Source organism: Megascapheus bottae, chromosome 11 (genome assembly GCF_031878675.1).
Source record: "Megascapheus bottae isolate mThoBot1 chromosome 11, mThoBot2.hap1, whole genome shotgun sequence".
NCBI classification, from domain to species: domain Eukaryota; kingdom Metazoa; phylum Chordata; class Mammalia; order Rodentia; family Geomyidae; genus Megascapheus; species Megascapheus bottae.
The window spans coordinates 48,260,653-48,281,271 of NC_143519.1; the positions used below are offsets into that span (position 1 = coordinate 48,260,653).

Here is a 20,619-nt window from a genome sequence, read left to right on the forward strand (position 1 = left end):
ACCCAGGAGACTGAGATCTGAGGATAGCTATTCAAAGCCAGCCCAAGTGGAAAGTCCATGTGACTTTAATCCCCAAATGAACCACCAAGAAACTGGAAGTGGTGCTGTGGCTCAAAGTGGTAGAGTGCTAGCCTTGAGAAAGAAAGCTCAGGCACAGTGGCCAGGCCTTGAGTTCAAGCCCCACAACCAACCCCTCCAAAGAAGGCACAGGTCAGTTAATTTCTACCTTTTTACCTTCTAGGGAAAATCCATCAGATGGAAGCCCAAGTGGGTGACTGATGCGGTCAGCATGCCTCAGTACAATAAGCTGATCATTGCGACTGGGTGAGTGCCGGAAGTTACTCAGCCGGAAGTGAGAAATTGGCATGCTAGGAGATGCATTTCCATATTTAGTTCACATGGACATGTTTCCATTTGAGATTCTCTTCAGGAAACACTAGAACCATGTATCGGTCAGGGGCAGTGGTCTAACTTACCGCCTTGGCTTAGCCCTGTGGTACTGTCATTGTTCAAAGGGATGAGGCCTTTCTAGGTAATGGCCCAGGAATGGGCCACGTGAGAGAAACACTAGTCTGGAAACCTTTTTTAAATTTTTTTTAAGATCACACTTGATTTTAGATTCCAAGTGGAATTCCTGTTTTATTATCCAAACTACTTCAGTCTTGAGTTCTCGGGACTGACTCAAGCAATTAACAGTAAAATGATGGCTCCTCACTACAGCCACACCTCAGAGGAGCAGGGCTCAGGCTAGGAAGGAAGATCCTAAAGCTTTCCATCCAATGAAAACTTCCCAACATGACGGTGCAGAGCTCTGAGTGCCGCCAGGACTCCAGTATGATTTGGTGAAAGAGGTAATGGAAAGGAAATTCATCAAATATTAATCAAGATAGAAACACAAGACATTTCAGCACAATGGGAGCATCTGGGTGGGTGGATGAAGGCTGGGGAGAATCAGACATTTTAACTCTGTGCTTTCAGGGGCGGGGCGTAAGATTGGTTATGGCTTGAAGAAGACATGCCCTGCCTCCCTCAGGAGCCCCACTCCAGAGGGTTTTGCCTCTTTCCCTTGTTCTTTCCAGAGCTCACTGTTTCTCTAGGCTTTAAATACTTTAATGAACTGTTCATCGAAGCTGTGTCACTGTATTAGCTGTGTTTCAGTTCATGTTTCATAATTTATGTTTATTAATATGATATTTTAAGCATAAGTGCCCATTAACATGCTATTGTAATTCATATTATCTATTTAAAAAGCAATAAAATTGGACTCACAAATCCAGTCTGGTTTGACTTTTGTGCCAGTACTGGGGCTTGGATTCAGGACCTCATGCTTTGCTTGGCTATGTTGCTCAAGGCTGGTACTCTACCAGCCTCCATTTCTGACATTTTGATGGTTTATTGAAGACAATTGTCTCACAGACTGTTCTGCCCAGTCTGGCTTTGAGCTATGATCCTCTGGCACAAATCACCAGTGCCTAGCTCCAGTTTGACAATGAAACATTGTTTCTACTTTGTTTTGAGACCTACTGTTTGTACAACTTAAGGGGGTCCATTATGATAATTTGATACTTGTATACAATCTATAATGATCAGATCATTTGATAAAACCAAATGATTAATTCACAGGCTGGGAAAGCCACTCTTTTTTCTAGTCAATTTGAAATATCACAGATTGTCTTAACTAATAGTTACTCTACTATAGAAACCAGAAAACTAGACTGGGCACCATGGCTCACATCTGTAATTCTAGCTACTCAGGAGGCTGAGATCTGAGGATCGAGGTTCAAAGCCATCCTGGACACTAAAAAGTCCATGAGGCTCTTCAATTAACCACCAGAAAACCAGAAGTGGTGCTGTGGATCAAGGAGTAGGGTGGTAGCCTTGAGCTGAAGAGCTCAGGGACAATGCCCAGGCCCAGAGTTCAAGCCCCATGACCCACCAAAAGAGAAGAAGAAGGAGAAGGAGAAAGAGAAGGAGAAGGAGAAGGAGAAGAAGAAGGAGAAGAAGGAGGAGGAGGAGGAGGTGGTGGAGGAGGAAGAGAAAGAAAGAAACCAGAAAACTAGAAAAGCAAAGCTAATTCCTTTTCCCCATCTTCTGTTCCCTCATCCTACCCAGTTCCTGGAGACCGTGACTCTAGTCCATTCTATTGTCTCACACATGAATGACAATGCTTGCTATTCTTCTTGCTGTGTCTGGATTGGTTTATTTAACAGAATGACCTATCCAGTTTGACTATGTAAAAGTTTTCCCAATAATCTTATGTGTGTTGTACATACAGAAGTTCGAAATGTAACTGAGGGGCTCTGTAGAGACTCTCTGCGCTGGCAAGAGGGAGAATGAAGCAGAGCACATGCCTGGAAGAGGTGTGGAGGCACTATAAAACTATACCATGGGAAAAGCTGAGGACTTGCCAGTGACCCTGGTTAGTTATGTCCAGGGTGAATAAATAGAGGCAGTAAGATGCTTTGCTCCTACTCACAGAACTGCATTCCTCTAATCAACTTCAAACTAGGCCCCATAATATAGCAAGGAAGGGGTCAAGGTGCATGTTAGGAGACAAGAAAATGAAGGATGTACCAAGTTACCCCTTTATTATATAGAAAGAGGCCTTCAACATCCTCTTTTTTTAAAATATTTTTATTGTAATTAATAAAAGGGTTACATGATATTTGCCAGATAGAAGGTGCATTAATTCACATACATTGATACCCTTTCACATGTCTTGGCACCCTTTACCCTCCCCCCCACCCTCCCACCCGTCTTGGTTTTCCCCCCTTCCCTATCAAATTTCAAATAACCAAATACAAATAAATTCAATATATCAGATAACAAAGTGAGATACTGTAACAATATGAGATACCCAAGGGACAGCAAAGGAGATGAGAGATAACATAGTACATTAAGGACAAAAATCATTCATTATATGGCTTTTGTTTCAATATCCTGGAGGTCCTTTCAATTAGCTTCATACTATATGGCCTTATGTATCAAGATTTTGCTCTATTGCAGATCTCTGCTAGTAGAGCCCAAGGTTTCTACTGATTATGACAAATGAGGGAAACCATTTTGCCTAAGTTCCTTTGAGTCTGGCTTACTTCACTTAATATGATCTTTTCTAAGTCTTTCCATTTCTTAACAAATGGGGCGATGTCATTCTTTCTGACAGCAGCATAGAATTCCATTGTGTACAAATACCACAACTTGTTGATCCACTCATCAATTGAGGGACATCTAGGTTGGTTCCATATCTTTGCTATGGTGAATAGTGCTGCAATGAACATTGTTGTGCTAGTGGGTTTAGTATGCCCTTGTTTCTGGATGGTTGGGTAAATGCCAAGTAGTGGAATTGCTGGGTTATAGGGGAGCTCTATGTTTAGCCTTTTGAAGCACTGCCACACTGCTTTCCATAGTGCTTCAACCTCCTCTTTGCCAGTCTAATCATCTGTGTGTGTGTGTGTGTCTGTGTGTCTGTCTGTCTGTCTTTCTGTCTGTGTACACATGTGTGTACACAGTGTGTACATAAGTCCAATACTTGGACTTAAACTCAAGGCCTGAATGCTGCCCTTAGCTTTTCCTTCAAGGCTGGCCCTCCACCACTTGAACCATATTTCCATTTCTGGTTTTTTAGAGGAGATAAGAATCACCCACAGGGCCGGGAGTTTGGCCTAGTGGTAGAGTGCCTGCCTAGCATGCACGAATACCCGGGTTCGATTCCTCGGTACCACATACATAGAAAAAAGCTGGAAGTGGTGCTGAGGCTCAAGTGGTAGAGCTCTAGCCTTGAGAAAGTCCAAGGACAGTGCTCAGGCCCTGAGCCCAAGTCCAAGATTGGCAAAAAAAAAAAAAAAAATCATCCAGACTACCCTGCCTTGGCTGTCTTTGGATTGCAATCCTTAGATCTCACCCTCCTGAGCAGCTAGTATTACAGGCATGAGCCACCAGCACCAGCTATAATCATCTTTATAATATCAACACCATAGAATCATTATTATTTTGAGTGTTTAGCAAGTTTGGGGCATTGGACAAACCCCTTTCTCATGTATTATCTCATTAAATTCTTTTAAGGGCGACAGGGATGGTTGGGATGGCAATTTACTAGGTGGTAAACTGAGAGAAGCCTGAGGCCCCCACTTCTAGATTCCAGAACCCAGGTTAGGTGGAAACTGTAGCAGCCTCCAGAGAAGGCCCAAGCTCTGTGGTCTGTTCCCTGTACCTGGAAGTGATAGGGAAATCCCGGGCCACCTAAAGGCTCAGTCCTGCAGGCTAGGCGTCATACTGGTCACATGCCACCATTTTTTTGTGATCTATGAAACATATTTCAGCAGGGCTGAAGTGAGGACTTTACCGTTTATTCCATTATGTTTTATTTTTTTTTTTAACAGAAGCCGGGAGCTGCAGCTATATGAGCTCTCCAACTTGGAGCCTTACTGTCAGATTGGTGGCCTGAATACTGTTCCCTTGAAACTGGACTTCTGGTGAGAAGGGATCCCCCAGGAAGTCCCAGCTGGGATGTCTCACCACACACGGGAACAATTATGTTCAATTAGTCTCCAGGGCTCCAGACAGCCTATCATGAGCATATCACATGTCACCCCACACAGTTGTGCCCCAAAAGAGAGAACTTCCTGCAGACAGCAAGGACACAGAAGCCAGAGAGATGAAATTGCTTTTAGTCATGAGGTTATTTGGTCTTCTAAGCTCTAATTGTGGCTAGATTAATTTCCCTGAAACTCAGGCCTTGAGCTTGCTCATGGGCTCTATTAATTGAGCAAGGCCTCTAAGTCTGGTATTTTGCTGATTAACTGGGGATGGAATCTCACTGACTCTTCTGTTCAAGCTGACTTTGAATCAAGACTCTGGAGATCTCAGCCTCCTCAATAACTAGGATTATACAGGTGTCACTCAGTGGCACCTAGCTTTTATTACTCTACTTTTTGTTTTCTCTTGACAGCCTAGAGGTTTGAATTCAGAACCTCCTACTTGCTAGGCAAGAGCTCTACTATTTTTGAGCCAAACTCAAGCCCATATTTTCTACCTTTTGTTTGTCAACTGCTCACCTAATAAAAATCCACTTCTCCTAGATAGTGTCTTAGGCCATATTCTGTTACAATATCAGAATATTGGAAACAGGTAATCGACAAAAACAGGAGATTTCCGAGAGGCTGCTAAATCCTAAAGTGTGATGTTGGCAGCTGATCTTGCTGCCACAACCCATGGCAAAAAGAGGAAGCAAAAACCTTCGGTGCAGAAAATGCAATGGCTCATGCCTTGATACTCAGAGACTGTGATCTGCCAATTAGAGGTTTGAAACCAAACCGAAGCAGGAATGTCCCTGAGACTCTTCTCTCCAAATTAGCACCAAAAAAGCACTGGAAGTGTAAGTGTGGCTTAGGCTGTAGAGTACTAGCCCTTGCTTGGTGCAGACGAGATTGCCTTGGTACCATGCTTTGTTCACATACACATCTCCCTTATTTCCCTGAGATGGAATCAATAGCATTAGATGTCCACCAATCCCAGTTCCCATGGAACTGTCTGCTGATGATGTCATCTCTCTGAGAGCCCCTCCTCTGCAGTCAGCATGTTTCTAAAAAGTTGAGACCAGATCCTTCCTTCCTTCCTCCCCCTCCCTCTCTCCATTTCTCCCTTCTTTCCTTTCTTCTTTCTTTCCTTCTCTTTTTTCTTAGGTCTAGCTTCCAAACACAGCCAATAGAACACCAATTTGAGAGCACTTATAATAACCATTATAGCTCCAATAAATGAACAGGGAAGGGGTTGAGGGCTGGGAATTCTGTACCTACGCCTGCCCCTCTCCCCCATTATCTCACGTAGGACTGGCTGGTTTGTTCTTCACTGATTTCTAGCTAAGCCACCAGAACTTAAACCTTGCGTCTTTATCTCCATTTCATCTCACCACCTCCTCACACACCCAGACCTAATCATGTAGAGAGGTAGTAGAACCAACGTGGTATTTATCACAATCTCCAGAGAAAGTGGAGTTCTAGCGAGCACAATCGTTGCTAGATTCAGAGACTGAATGCTCCAGCACGCATTAATCATGGTGTCTGAGTGCATTCGTGGAAGCACATTGTAAACTAATCACCATGCATGGGGCCCGCTCTATCATTATCTCTAATATATGATTTCAGATATAATCCAACTTCTATTTTGTTGCTTTCACACCAGTATAGACACATTGTGAGGTGTGCCTCAGCCTGAAACAGTCTAGATACAAAAATAAAACAAGAAGGCAAGAAAAAAAGGCTTATGGTACTAGCAATGGAATTTGCTTTGCACATGCTAGACGAGCACTCTACTATTACTCTACAACTCAACCCGTAGGTATTAAAACCAGAGTTTTTAGTCCTCAGACCCAAAGTTCAGGAGTCCCACTTTAGGACTGACATCCCCAAATGAACCCTTTCACATATTGACCAAATCCTGGCTACCATTCATGGTCATAGCATAATTTATTTGGTTCAAGTCAGGCACACAGTGAATAAAATTGAGCTGTGCTATTTCTTTAGCCAGCTTGTGACTTGGGTACATTGATGATCCATTAACCTTGTGTCTGGGAGGCCGAAGTCTACAGATCTACCAACTCATAATTAGACACACTTCAGTGTGAATGATGATCACAATGGTCATTTTCTCTTCCTCTCTTTCCAGCTCTCTCTTCCTCTCTTTGTTTCTGCCTCCTTTTCTCATTACTTCTCTTTCCACCTTCTCCTTCTCTTTCTCTTCTGCTTTCTGTCTTCTACTCTCTTTTTCCCATGTGCACACACACACACACGTTTGGTGCACTACTGGAGTTTAACAGCAAACCCTTACTCTTGCTTTACTACTTGAGTCACTATGCTAGCCCTTTTAATGTTGGTTAACTTTTGAGTTACAGTATTGCTTTATTCCTAGGCTGGTCTGAACCATTATCCTCCTATTGTGTTGACTGGATGGCAGGCATGAGCCACTGAACTCAGTCATTGTATTTCCCCTATATCTAAGATGACAGACACATGCCACCTTGACACCAAACCTAGCCACATACACAAATCTAGCCACTGGTCACAATGGGATATTTTTATGACCGAGCTGGCCAGCCTCAAACTCCTATACCTCAATCTCTGCCTTCCAAGGAGCTAAGGTTACAGACTTGAGCCACCATGCCCACTGCTGCCTTTACTTATTAAGAAAGAAGAAAAATACCGGAGTGCTCCTTGTAGATGGTTCATCATCACCATTTTTCTACCGCCTTTCATATGGAGAGTCAGTGATTTCCACCAGTTTAAGAAGCTAGCAAACTTGCTCTGCGCTTCATCCTACTCATTCACAGGAGGAAAAAAAAGGCTCTTAAAAATCAAAAGCCAAGGGCCAGGAGTTTGGCCTAGTGGTAGAGTGCTTGCCTAGCATGCACAAAGACCTGGGATCAATTCCTCAGTACCACATACATAGAAATAAAAAAGCTGGAAGTGGTGCTAAGTCTCAAGTGGTAGAGCTCTAGCCTTGAGAAAGTCCAACGACAGTGCTCAGGCCCTAAGCTCAAGCCCAGGATTGGCAAAAAAAAAAAAATCAAAAGCCAGTCCAATATGGAAATGGGTGGATGGGTTGAATTGAAAACAGCAAGATTTGTCAGAAATCAACTAAGTTGTCTTAACAATACTGTGATTTCATAGGTGCGCTGCCCACATAAGCATCATGCTTTGCAATTTAGAAAGTTCAAAGAAAACAGAAATTGGATCCAGTTCAAACATCACTGGAAATTTCTAGCCCTCTTGCTCTTCCTAGTGGCCACATGCCAAGTTTTCCCTGAGTCTGAGGCCCCCTGTCCTAAGCACTGTGGGAAACATTTTAGGATCCTCCATAGAATAATAGGCATCTCAAGCTAGTTAGGTGAAACTCCCTTTTTATTTGGAACTCCCCATGAGATGGTTTACTTCCTTCATTGAAATTAAACTACACTGATTAGCAGAAATGGAAAAGTTCTACCGAAAGAAGAAAATATTAGTTCCAACTGGACCTCCTCCAATTAAAAAGGAATCCAAGGTAGCCCCCTTTGAAAAGCCCAGCCCTGTTTTTATCCAGGTGTGTAGCTGTGGCTAGAAGTATTTCAGATGCCAGATTCCCCAAATCTGGTCTTTTACTAGAATGATGCTGTATTGTGAATAATTTCTGGGCTCTGTTACTCAGAATGGATGTGTATCTGGGGATTTTCTTTTAAATTTTTTATTGATAGAATTTCCCATGGAGTCTCTCTCTAAGGGAAGTTAGTGATGTCACATTTTCAAAGGGAACTTATCAGAGTTTCCTTCCAGGGTGAGGAACTGCAGAGCCCAAATCTCTACTCTAGGACATTCTTTCCACGTACTTCTTTTTCCCAACTGTCTTGTAAGGAAAACATGTCAGTATACCAAGGCAAATCTCTGTACAAGACAAGCCAGCGATGCAACCCCCATATGTTCTGCCTTATTTTAATGTACTTAGAATAATGTAGCAAGTGTGAATCTCAGCCCACAAATGCAGATCTGCAATAAATCGAACTTACTTCACTTTTTTCAAACCTTCAATTTGCTCCTATTTTGGGTTCTTGCCACCCAGTGTAGTATCGATCACATCAAGGGTTCCTTGCCAACCTCAGGCCCGGCCTTCTGAGGCCCATCAGGAGGAAATCATCAGATTGTGATGACTGGACCACACAGAGTATGTTAGTCAGCTTTCTGTCATTCTAACAAAATACCCGAGAGTAAACTTATAAGAGAAAAGGTTTGCTCTGGATCATAGCCTTGAAGTGATTGTCTTTGTTGCTAGTGGACCTATGACAAAGGAGCACATTGTGGTATTAGTGTGTGGCAGTGAAATTATTTTTTTAAAGAAATCAAACCAGAAAGCAAAGAGGGAAGAAGACACCAGAGGTCCCATAATCCCCTAGGAGGACATGGCATAAAGACCACCCACTGAGCCGCACCTCCTAAAAGTTGTCCCCAAACCACACCATCAGTTAGGGACCAAGCAATCAACAGGTGAGTCTACTCAGGGCATTTCACATTCAAGCCATAATACTCAAGCCCTACAGACAATCTTTTGGGGCCTCACTGTCAACCCATCCAGGGTTGTGGATGTCAGGAGTCTGGGCTGGGCACTCACTGCTGATGCCTTCAGTTCTTTCTCACTTCTCTCCAATGTTAGCAGCTCTGTTTAATCTTTTCCCAAGCCTAGGGGGTCTTTTCTATTTGGGGGGAAGACTTTCCCCCTTTTTGCTTCCTTTCTACCATTCTGTCTTTGCTTCTCCCAACTCCTGCTGTGACTGTGAGGACTTATTCTACTAGATCCCAAGGGCGTCCAACAGTGCCAGACCTAAGACTAAGCTTAGGCATTCTTTGTAGAATGAAGGGTAGGATGTGAGTGCAAGCCCAGGGATAGGCCCCACACCTGTTCAACTAGAAACAAGGTAGATACAGTGGCAGCTTCTGCATAGAGGTTTCTACTTTGAAATCCAAAAGGCCACAAGCACTATATGTGTGAGTATGCCAGGACTAAGAAAGGCAGCCCTGTGGCCTCCAGGACCAGATGGATACCTGAGAATGGTCATAGCATGAGTTCATCAGGGCCAGGAGTTTAGCCTAGTGGTAGAGTGCTTGCCTAGCAATAGAGTGCTTGCCTAGCATGCACGAACACCCCGGTTCGATTTCTTGGTGCACATACATAGAAAAAACAAACAAACTGGAATTGGCGCGGTGGCTCAAGTGGTAGAACTCTAGCCTTGAGAAAGTCTAAGGACAGTGCTTAGGCCCTGAGTTCAAGGCTCAGGACTGGCAAAAACAATGTACCAGAAATTCAGAGTACAGTATGCACCCTGGGTATGGGGAATGAGAGTCATTGGCTCAGAGAGAGGCAGCAGGATGTGCTTGAGAGTGGCTAGCATACGGACATTGAACCTGGGGAGATCAAGGTCAGGGCCACTGCTAGAGAGAGGAGAATCCACACATGCATGTATACATCACATGCTGTATTAACTCAAGTATGGAATATTCGAGGGAGGACTCCAGTAGTTTAATACATTGAACAACTAACTTGCAGTTTAACAAGATGAATATCAAGAAGGAGGGACATGTGTTATCAATTGGGGAGGTCAAGGAGTAGGGGGAGGCAGATGAATGGAAAGAGGAAGGGTGGAGGATGAAGCTATAATGTTTGGTGTGCACATGTGAAAACAGAACTAGGAAAATTGAGGGGAATAGGTTGGGTTGGGAGAAATTGGGAAGAACTATGAAAAAGGTGACATTGATCAAGACACATTCATTGTACTCACAAAATTACATGTTGAACTGGAACCTCTTTGTACAACTATTTAAGGATAATGAAAGAAGAAAAAATGAAAAAAAAGAGGGAGGGATGGAGGGAGGAAGGGAAAGAAGGAAGGAAGGAAGGAAGGAAGGAAGGAAGGAAGGAAGGAAGGAAGGAAGGAAGGAGAAAGGGAAGGAGAAAGGGAAGGTAGGCAGCAGGCAAGCTTTGGAGAAATACATATTGGCCACCACAAACCCAACTCTTCATTAGCTTTCTAAGATTCATTTCTGCCTGAAGAAGAAATCTGTTGGTGGATTATGAAAAATACTCAGAAATGACTTCACCAGTAATCTTCCCAAAGACATAAAGAATGGCTGACTTTATGGGAAACAGTTGTCCTGAATAGAAAAATTCAGTATGGTGAAGACAATCAGAATCTCAATTAAATGAAATTAGAACTTAATGAGTTGATTCTAAAGTTTATTTGGGAGAGCATGTATTTGATAACGGCTAAAAAAAATGATGAACAAGAATGAAGAAGAGCTTGAGTTACCGATAGAAAACCAGTACTAAATTATAGTAAATAGGACTAGGGTTATGGTTTGAAACACAAAGCTGTAGATTTAATCCTTAGTATAAAAAAAGAAAAGAAGGTTCGGATGCTTGCCTAGCATTCATGAAGCCCAGGGTTTGATTCCTTAGTACCACATAAACAGAAAAAGCTAGACGTGGTGCTGTGGCATAAGTAGTAGAATGCTAGCCTTGAGCAAAGGAAGCTCAGGGATAGGGCCCAGGCCCTGGGTTCAAGCCCCAGGACTGGTAAAAATAGATAAAAGGAAACTAGGGCTGGGAGAGTGGCAGAGTGCTTGTCTAGCATGCAGGAAGACCCAGGTTTGATTGCTCGGTACCATATACATAGAAAAAGCCAGAAGTGATACTGTGGCCCAAGTGGTGGAGCTCTAGCCTTGAGAAAGCCCAAGGACAGTGCTCAGGCCCTGAGTTCAAGTCAGAGCTGGCAAGAAAAAAGAAAGAAAAGAAAAAGAAAAGGAAGAAAGGAAAGGAAAGGAAAGGATGGAGGGAGGGAGAGAAAGAAAGAAAAAAGAAAAGAAAGAAAGCAGGCAGTTGTGGTAAAATACTAGTGCAAAGAAGACCCACAAAGACCAGTGAGCATGGAAAAGAGTCTGGAAGGAAACTGGCATTTCAGGTTAGTGGGGGAATCAATCCAGTAAATAGCTTTTGTTATTTAGGGGAAAAATAAGTCCCCTTAGCATGCAGTGTACATAAATCAATTCTAGGTAGAAACAATACCTGAATGTTTTAGAAGCAGTTGATTAGAAGAAAGTCTAGAATACTTCAGTAATGACAGAGGTTGAAAAACTTTCTAAAATCAGGATTCTAAAAACAGAAGTGAGGAACAGATTTGACTACAATAAAACTTTCAAAACATTTCCATGTTGAAAACACTTAAGATGTCAGGGCTTTGGGGCTAGGTCGAATGTATCTATTTAGGTTTTTGTTTATGAATGGTAGCATTGTATGAAAGAGTATTACAACAGGGTGTCACAATAGAGAATGTAGGATGCAATAGAGATCTCTCACATACATTCACATCTGTGAATGGAGATGAGCTTGACATACAAACAGGGAGATAATACCAGTGACCAAAATGAATCTCCAAATATCCATAATAATTTTAAGGAACAAATAGTGCATTTATCTTTGATCTGCCTAGATTCTAGGGCGGGAAGAAAAGGAAACAACAGGGCCAGGAGTTTGGCATAGTAGTAGAGTGAATACCTAGCATGCACGAAGACCTGGGTTCGATTCCTCAGTACCACATACATAGAAAAAAAGCCAGAAATGGTGCTAGGCTAGAGTGGTAGAACTTTAGCCTTGAGAAAGTCCAAGGACAGGGCTCAGGCACTGAGCTCAACCCAAGGACTGGCAAAAAATAAAAAGAAAAGGAACCAACAGGTATTGTATTTGCCACAATATCTGTAAAATTATAATTACAATCCACAAATTACTGCATACTGAAACACAAAGAAATATCTCAAGTGGAATACTCCTATCTTTGGAAATAAAGAAGCCAGATAGGTACTGATCAATTATTCATCAAATTTAATATGGCCATACAGGTCCATAAAGTTTTGTGGTTGTTAGGTCATTAATTTCTAGACTTAAGCCAGGCCTCCCCTTCCTTACCAGTAATGTGCCTTGCACTTTCAGTCACCATTCTCCACTCCCAGCTTCTGCTCTACCACTTGAGTTGTGCCTCCACTTCTGGCTTTTTGCTAGTTAATTGGAGATAAGAGTTTCACAGACTTGTCTGCCCGGGCTGGCTTCAAACCATAACCATCATAACTCAACTTTCTGAGTAGTTAGGATTATGGGTGTGAGCCAGCTGCACCCAGCCAAGCCCTCTAACTTTTGCATCCACTCAGCCCCTTCTCTGATTTTTTGATGAATAATCCAAACAACCTATGCATTTTGTATATTTGTAGACAGTACTGAGGATTTGAGGGCTGGGGATGGGGGCGGGAGGGGGGGGGAATCACACCACTCAATAGCTTTTTATCTAATTCCTATTTGATGCTCCTCCTCTTTCCAGGCCTTTGTCCCTTTTGCTTGCCATCCCTGCTGTCCTGCCTGCCTGGCTATGCTTAAGTCTTTCCCTATATGAAGGATTGTTATTCCCAGCTCTGAGTTTGGAATAAGCCAGTGCCACCTCAACCTTGGGAGCCAGATACCCATACAAAGAGGACGGGAATGCTGCAGGGACTCCTCTAAGAATGCCATCCCCCTCTGCTTCTACATGGGTTGGAGAGTATGGAAAATGCTCAGAAATAACTTTACCAATAATATTTCTTTTTTTTTTTTTGCCAGTCCTGGGCTTGAGCTCAGGGCCTGAGCACTGTCCTTGGACTTTCTCAAGCTAGAGCTCTACCACTTGAGCCTCAGCACCACTTCTGGCTTTTTTCTATGTATGTGGTACCGAGGAATCGAACCCGGGACTTCATGCATGCTAGCCAAGCACTCAACCACTAGGCCAAACTCCGGCCCTAATCTTTCTAAAGACATAAAGAATGGCTGAATTCATGGACACAGTTTTCCTGAATAGAGAAATTCAACATGGTAAAGATGATCAGAATCACAATGAAATGAAATGAAAGCTTACTGAGTTGATTCTAAAGTTTATTTGGGAGAGCATAAATTTGATAATGGCCAAGAAAATGATGAAAACAAATGGAAAAGAGCTTGACGTGCATCCTCCTTTCTTTCCAGTGGGGGAGATGTCTAATGCTGTCAGGGGAGTACCTGCTCCTCCATCAAGCTGCTAATTCTGTCCTGAAACTGGGATTTTAGACACAACATCCCAAATTTAGGAGTCCCAAAGTTAGGTATGAGCACTGGTCCCCAAATGCCAAATCAAGAGACACAGTGAAATGGCAGAGAAAGGACATTTTCTTTTTACATGGCCTCCATGGGAAGACAGCACTTCAGTACATCTTCAGCCATCTTCAGGGACCAGACATTGGCTTCAGGTTAAGTAGGGAGAATTAGAGGCAAGAGGTAAGAAAACTATGTATAATTGAATTCTCAGGTAAGGGGCAATTGAGCATTACCTAAGTCTTTGTCTGAAGTAATTCTGGAGAGCTTGCCATGCCTTTATCACCTGAACAAAATGAGAACAAGGTAGCTTCCTGAGGTTTTGCTGTATGCTTTAAGATAGTAGGAAGATGTGCTTATTTGAGGAGCAGCTTTGCCTTTTCACAAGATGAAAACCTGTGAATCCAGTCTTTCTTGGAGTCCATGGTGACAGCAGTAAGTGCCACAGAGCAGTTACAGGGCACCGATTCAAAGGCAGGGACTCCTGGTTAATTCACAGAACCCAGCAAGAACCTCTTTCAGCAGTGCTGATGGCTCACATTTATAATCCTAGCTACTCGGAGACTGAGATCTGAGGATTGCAGTTCAAACCCAGCCTGGGTAGAAAAGCCCGTGGGACTCTTATTATCAATTAATCATCAGAAAACTGGATGTGAAGCTATGGTCCAAAGTGGTAGGGCACTAGACTTGAACAAAAAGAGCTCTGGGACAGCCCCAAGGCCCTCAGTTCAAGCCCTATGACCAAGGTGTGTCGGGGGGGGGGGAGCCTCTTTTAAGTTGCCTCTCAGCCCCAAGAGCTTACAGCCCAGCCATCACCTTAAAGCTCTCACAGCTCCCATATGGGTTTTGAAATAAGTTCCTTATTTTGAATCTTCATGGCAGAAATCAATGATTAAAGAGAATCAGAAACCACTTCTAATTTAAGTGTCTTGTAATCTAATGCCTGTTTCCAAAATGGTTACACACCGGGCATGGCATGAATGACTTCTTTTTTCCCGAGGTGTCACTGCCAATCTATTGTCTTGGTATTGTGTCTGAAGATGGTGATCTGTGTTTGTGTTCTTTGCTTAGCTCTGTGGCTCCTGACAAGTGCCTGGTCCTCTATGGAGATGATCAGGTAGGACTAAACATCCCCCTGGGGTCCTTTCCAGAAGGTGTTGGGTGGGGCGGAGATTGGATGGATGCATATGCCTGGCAAGGCTGTGATAGAAACAAAGAGGAAATTCACAGTAACCCATGTGCGGTGCTTGCTTGTGCCAGGTGCCTTTAGTGTTTTTCAAACACGAGGAAGGTATTACCATTGCTATTTGTTAGAGTGGAGAAATCATGGCCCAGAAAATCTTTATGTGATTTTTCCCAAGAGTCTCTGCTCCCGAGAGTTGGCAGAGTTATGATTTCAACTGGAACAAGATGACTGCAATTTGCACACACTTAGCCTCCAGATGTGTCCAGATGTGTGTGAAGAAATAGGCTGGAAATCCAGATGTTGGTGGCACTCACACCTATGATCCCAGCTACTCAGAAGGCTGTGATCTGAGGATTACTGTTTGAAAGCCAGCCTAAGCAGACTTCAAGTCTGTGAGGCTCTTACCTCCAATTAACCATCAAAAAGCCAGAAGTGACCGTGTGGTTCAAGTGTAGAATGCCAGCCTTGAGTGAAAAAGCTAAAGGATAGAACCCAGGCCTTGAGTTCAAGCCTCAATACTGGCTAAAAAGGAAAGGAAGGTGGGGAGGAGGAGCGAGAGAAAGGGAAGGGAACAGAGGGGAAGGGGAAGGGGAAGGAGAAGGGAAGAGAAGATAAGAGAATGGATGGGAAGGGAAAGGAAGGGAAAAGACAGGCCTGAAAAGCCCTTTAGTCAAAGAATAAGGAAAAAGAACAACAGGAGTCTTTACCAGGCTGGAGAATGAGAAATCAGTCACAAATGCAAATTTCCCTGGAGGAGGAGGGGTCAGAATGATGCCAGCACAGCTGATGATGTGGTGCTCTAGCTTATCTCTAGACAGGACAGTGAAAGCCGGTGGTGGATCCTCCCACTCTAAAGAGGGAAGAGCAAAAGGACACACACCCTACCTCGTCTCACTTCCTAATTCCATTCTGTTGCCACCTCTACTTTCCTTAAAGCAGATGCTTTTAAACATGAGGAGCCCAGCCTTCAGTGGGCACTTCTACAGAGATCTATAGCCTAGTGGGGAAGCCAAAACAAGCTGCAGACTACCCACCTCTAGGGGAACTCCATTCACACAGAAGAGGATAGGAATGCTGCCCTAGACTTGTGTCACAAGCCCCTTAGCTCGGAGTCCCCTGTAGGAATGATAACCAAGAGACAGGGTAGCAGGGGAAAGCCCCTTTGGGGGATTCCTCCCAGTAAATGGGGGTTCCAAGCTCTACCTCTTCCCGGCTATGCTCTCCTGGGTGTGGTCCTGCAGAAGCCAGGGCAGGTTCAGGAGACACTGGCAGTTCATTAGAATGCAAGTTCGCCTGTAAAAATGCAAATGATCCATTTCACTTCACCCTCTGACAGACTGCAATGGCAGCAATAACGGGCTGGCCCTCCACACCTGTCACTGATGCCTGCCGCACTGCTCACTTGCTGTAAAGGACCTGCCATCCTTCAGGTGCAGTCATTCCAGTCTGCCTGAGGGAGACTCGATCATCTACTGCCCCCTAGTGGATTCAGTGTGGATAAGGCCTAGTCTAACAGCTCCTGCTTTCCATTTTAGGGTCTTAGCAAATCAGGGCTGCGTTTTATTTCAAATATCGTTTTCCATTTCTGCTCCTTTCATCTTTGTTGCTGGTATGTGTGCTGCTTCATTAACAGCCATGAAATGGAGTAAAATGCCAATCGAAGGTGCCCCTTCATAAAGCTAGATTCCATAAACGTCATGACATTTTCCAACTGTAGTTGAGACCTCACTGGATGCTCGTTTTTTAAAAAAAGAAAATCACATTTTCTTTAGGCTGAGGGGGGAAAAGGCTCAAAGGGAATGAAGTATTAAATAGTTCAGGTGCCATTTCACAGAGCCTCAGGTTGTGTGCAATAAACAAGTTTATTTATAAGCAGAAGCAAGGACTGCCTGGCTTATCACCTAATCTGTCACCTAATCATCCTTTGGCAGCTCTCAGGTTTTTGCAATTTGCATGCTTCTTGATTGTCTTGTATCCTCAGAACCTTAGACTTAGTCTCAATTAACATAAAGAAAGCCACATTTACCCTGGGCTTGACAAAGGCCAGGAACCTTATTCATCATCACCTATTGTGAAGGCTGCTTCCATGAGTGAATGTTCTGGAAACTTCTTTAGACTATTGCACTCAGCTCAGAATCATGTACAGATCTTTAAAAAAATAGTCATCTATATTACACTTGGTTTATAAAGAACCCTATTTTTCAAGAGGGCTCATGTGTAACTTTTATGCCCTTTTGGAGCCTTTTCCTTGTTGAGAGGATTGAACCGAATTGGAGCCTGCCCAGAATGTAATGGCTCTATTGTATTGCCCCGTGACATATCAATTCCTTTCCTATCCTCTGAAGTCTTTGATGTCAAGATCCTTCCTGCTAAAATCTGAACCGGCTATGACCTAAGTCATTCCTCTTATGTGGGGATTAGCTTTTTCCCTCTATGGATGAAAAGGGCATTGGTTAGGTGCCATCCATGGGAGAACTAAGAAAAAAATCATCCTTCAAATAATGTTCTGTTCTTTATGTCCAGAAGAAGAAACCAGGCTCAAGACAGTTTGTGATGATGGAATGAGAGCCAGGTCATACTCATGCCCTAGGGAAAGCTCCATTTAGTTTCTTTGTTTGTTTTCAAGTTGTCTCTGGCAGATTTTGCCCTGATGATAGGAAACTTCCAATACAGAAAAAAAAATTGCTGCTGAGAAAGTTTGCTGGGACATATAGACTAAAACATACATTATTCTCCCTGTGTAGACCAGAAACCACAATAATAAGGGAAGTGCTCCTGAGTTCTTCCTAAGCAAACTATAATTTTCCCCAAGATGTCATAGGAAGTGCTGCTGGTGATTCATCCAATTAAACTTTTTCTCCTAAGTCAGGAACAAACAGAAGCTGAGGCCAGCATGGAAGGTAGAAGGGCCACTGCTCACTCAGTGAGTTCCAGTGTGGGGTGGGACTGCTCACTAATGAAGCAGAGACTCACAGGGCTGAGGGATAATTCAGATAAATCCTTGTCCCTGGAAAATTTCTATTATAATAATAAAAATAATACAAGGTTGGGGCACAGAATAAAATCAGTCAATGGAATTGGGTTTTTTAAATGCCCCCATTACAATCTAATGAAGTCTGTTGGTCACCTATTTTATCACAATTGTTACAAATACCCCTCCAGCAATGCCAATTGGCCCGGTCAGTTTAGTCTATGTCCTAATCATTGATCAACCAATGTATTTTGTAGATTCTGAGGTCCTTGAACTGAGTGGTCATCTGGTCTATCTCCTGAACCTAGGGAAGTCTTCAGTCCATGGTAGACTTGAGTATTAGGAATGGGGGAAAAGGCCAAACAGAGAAGGACTGTGTCAGAAAGCTAAGACAATTCTTTAATTTATCTTAGGAATTTTAAAACTGACCTAGAAAAATTAAGACAAGGATGCATATAAAATGATTTAAAAGTCTACCATCAAAACAACATAGGGCATAACAGTATTTCTGCCCACTAACCTTGTCCTTATACTATATCCTATACAAAGACTATGTCAGCTGCCTTCTGTGCTTCTGGTGGGCCATGCGCCAGGCAGATGTGCACACAGAGAGCCCCATGTTTGCTATCATGTGGCTGGAAGCAGCTTCTCTGGAGACATATAACTTCATTGCCTATACCAACGGTGTTTTATGTGTGGCTTTCAAAGTTGTTACTGCTGCTGCTGCTGCAATGGTAGCTGTAACCTGGCCTTTCATGTCTCCATCTGGACAGATGCATGATTGAAGAAAGGATTCCTCCAAGCCCAGTGTCACATTGGCTACCTGGAAAGGATCCAAGCCCTCATTTAGCAAATTGCTCTGTTTAAATGCAGCTGCTGTGTCTCAGCGTTGATGTTACCAAGACAGATCGCATGATTCCTCTGCCTTCATTTATCTAGGCTGTTCCCCTCAGTCTGCCTAGCAACTTAAAAAGGCTGTTAATGCATGACAAGGCACTTGACCTGTATGATTTCCAAGCCAAGGGGGAGCATTCGTCTTGTACTGAGTCGTCCTCTCCTCAAAAGCAAGGGCACATTGCATGTGCCCCCTATCTTAATGAAAGCTGCTTTTATTAAGAATCTCATTAAGCTTCACAGTGCCCAGCCATCCAGCACTGTAAATATTACTCTGTAGAAATGTGCCCAGGGGTGTGGTGCAGGCAGCTAGGGGTATACTGCAGGCAACTGGCCTGGCAACTGCTGGCCTTGGTAGTCAGGAGGTGATCTCAAACCTTGGGTCTCTGCAGAAGGAAGGGTATTATTTGATGGGCTGGTAACTTCCCTGGAAAGATGGATTATAGCCAACGACAGATAATGTCAACAAAGCCCCTGAGATGGTTTGAATAAGAGTAGGGAGCAACATGACTTCAGAATTACAATGAGCTCTCAGGTTTTCTCTCTTTCAAAGGAAGACCTGGGAGAAAGGAGACCAGCAAAACTAAGAAGCCTATTATCAGACTGTCACTGGTTACTCTGTCCTAAGGCTAATCATCATCTGTTACCAGAGCAAAATAAAAATAAAAATCTGGGGACTATTATTACTTTCATAAATTGCTAAACTCATTTGGTATTGTAGTATATTAAGTCTGAAAGCAAGAAACCCAAATTTATGTTCTCGGATTATAACTAGGCCCATTAGACAAACCTAATATACGGACTTGGCAATTTAAACCATTTGGAGCTAGGAACTGGGGGCTTATACCTGTGATCCTAGCTACTCAAAAGGCTGAGGTCTAAGGATCAAGCCTTGACCAAGCTCTTGCAGGAAAGTCTGTGAGACTCTTATCTCCATTTTACCATCAAAAAGCCAGAACTAGAGCTATGGCTCAAGTGGTAGAGCACCAGCATTGAGCAAAATAACTAAGGGACTGTGCCCAGGCCCTGATTCAAGCCACACACACACACACACACACACACACACACACACACACACACAGAGCACACATGCACACACACAAACATTCACACACATATAAAAACACCTTTTGGAAGACAAAAACAAAATCACAGGAGTAATGGACTTGGCTGTCAAATCCCAATGCAACTCTGGGTAATTTAGCTTCAAATCTGTTTCGTCCTCAGATGAACCTTTACCTCTTGAAGTTATTTTAAGAGTGATGGAATCAGTCCTTACATTAGGAACTCAACAAATCCTGTGATAGTGCCAGGTTTGTTTCTTCATTTATTTGGCAGTACTGGAGATTGAATTCAGGACCTCACACTTGCTAGCAGGTACTCTGCCATTTGAGCCATGACACTTTTTATTTTGGTTATTTTCAAGGTAGTCTTACTTTATGCTCGGGCTGGCCTGGGCTATAGTCCTCCTATTTGTATTTCCCCAGAGAGGCATTTGAGTTTTTCCCTTAGCCAGGGTGATAGACACATATCACCCTACCTAGCCATTGGTTCAGATGAAGTCTCATGACTTTTTTTTTCATGAGGTTGCCATATCCCTCCATTCTGGACCTCTCAGTACTTAGGATTATAGGTCTGAGCTACTGGGCCTAGTTATTATCTTGACTTTTCATACTGGAGGAACTCAGAGGAAATAAAGAACCATTTAACAAGAGCAAGTAAGGCAACTTCTTTCTTTCTTTCTTTCTTTCTTTCTTTCTTTCTTTCTTTCTTTCTTTCTTTCTTTCTTGTGCTGGTACTGGGGCTTGAACTCAGTGCTGTCCTTTAGGTTTTTTTGCTCAAAGTTGGCAAAAAAAAAAAACTTGAGCCACACCTCTACTTCTAGCTTTTCTCTGGTTAATTGGAG

General features: G+C 43.2%; 1 protein-coding gene across 1 annotated transcript in view; it reads left to right on the forward strand.

The window, feature by feature from the left end:
* The first annotated feature begins 289 nt into the window (after positions 1-289).
* Positions 290-20,619, forward strand: part of LOC150057037 (cilia- and flagella-associated protein 337-like) — a 90,568-nt gene continuing 70,238 nt past the window's right edge. Inside the window, exons 1-3 of the mRNA XM_090341798.1 lie at positions 290-324; positions 4,380-4,472; positions 14,734-14,779. Of these exons, the coding sequence (XP_090197924.1) occupies positions 290-324; positions 4,380-4,472; positions 14,734-14,779 (174 nt within the window). The remainder of the gene's footprint in view (positions 325-4,379; positions 4,473-14,733; positions 14,780-20,619) is intronic.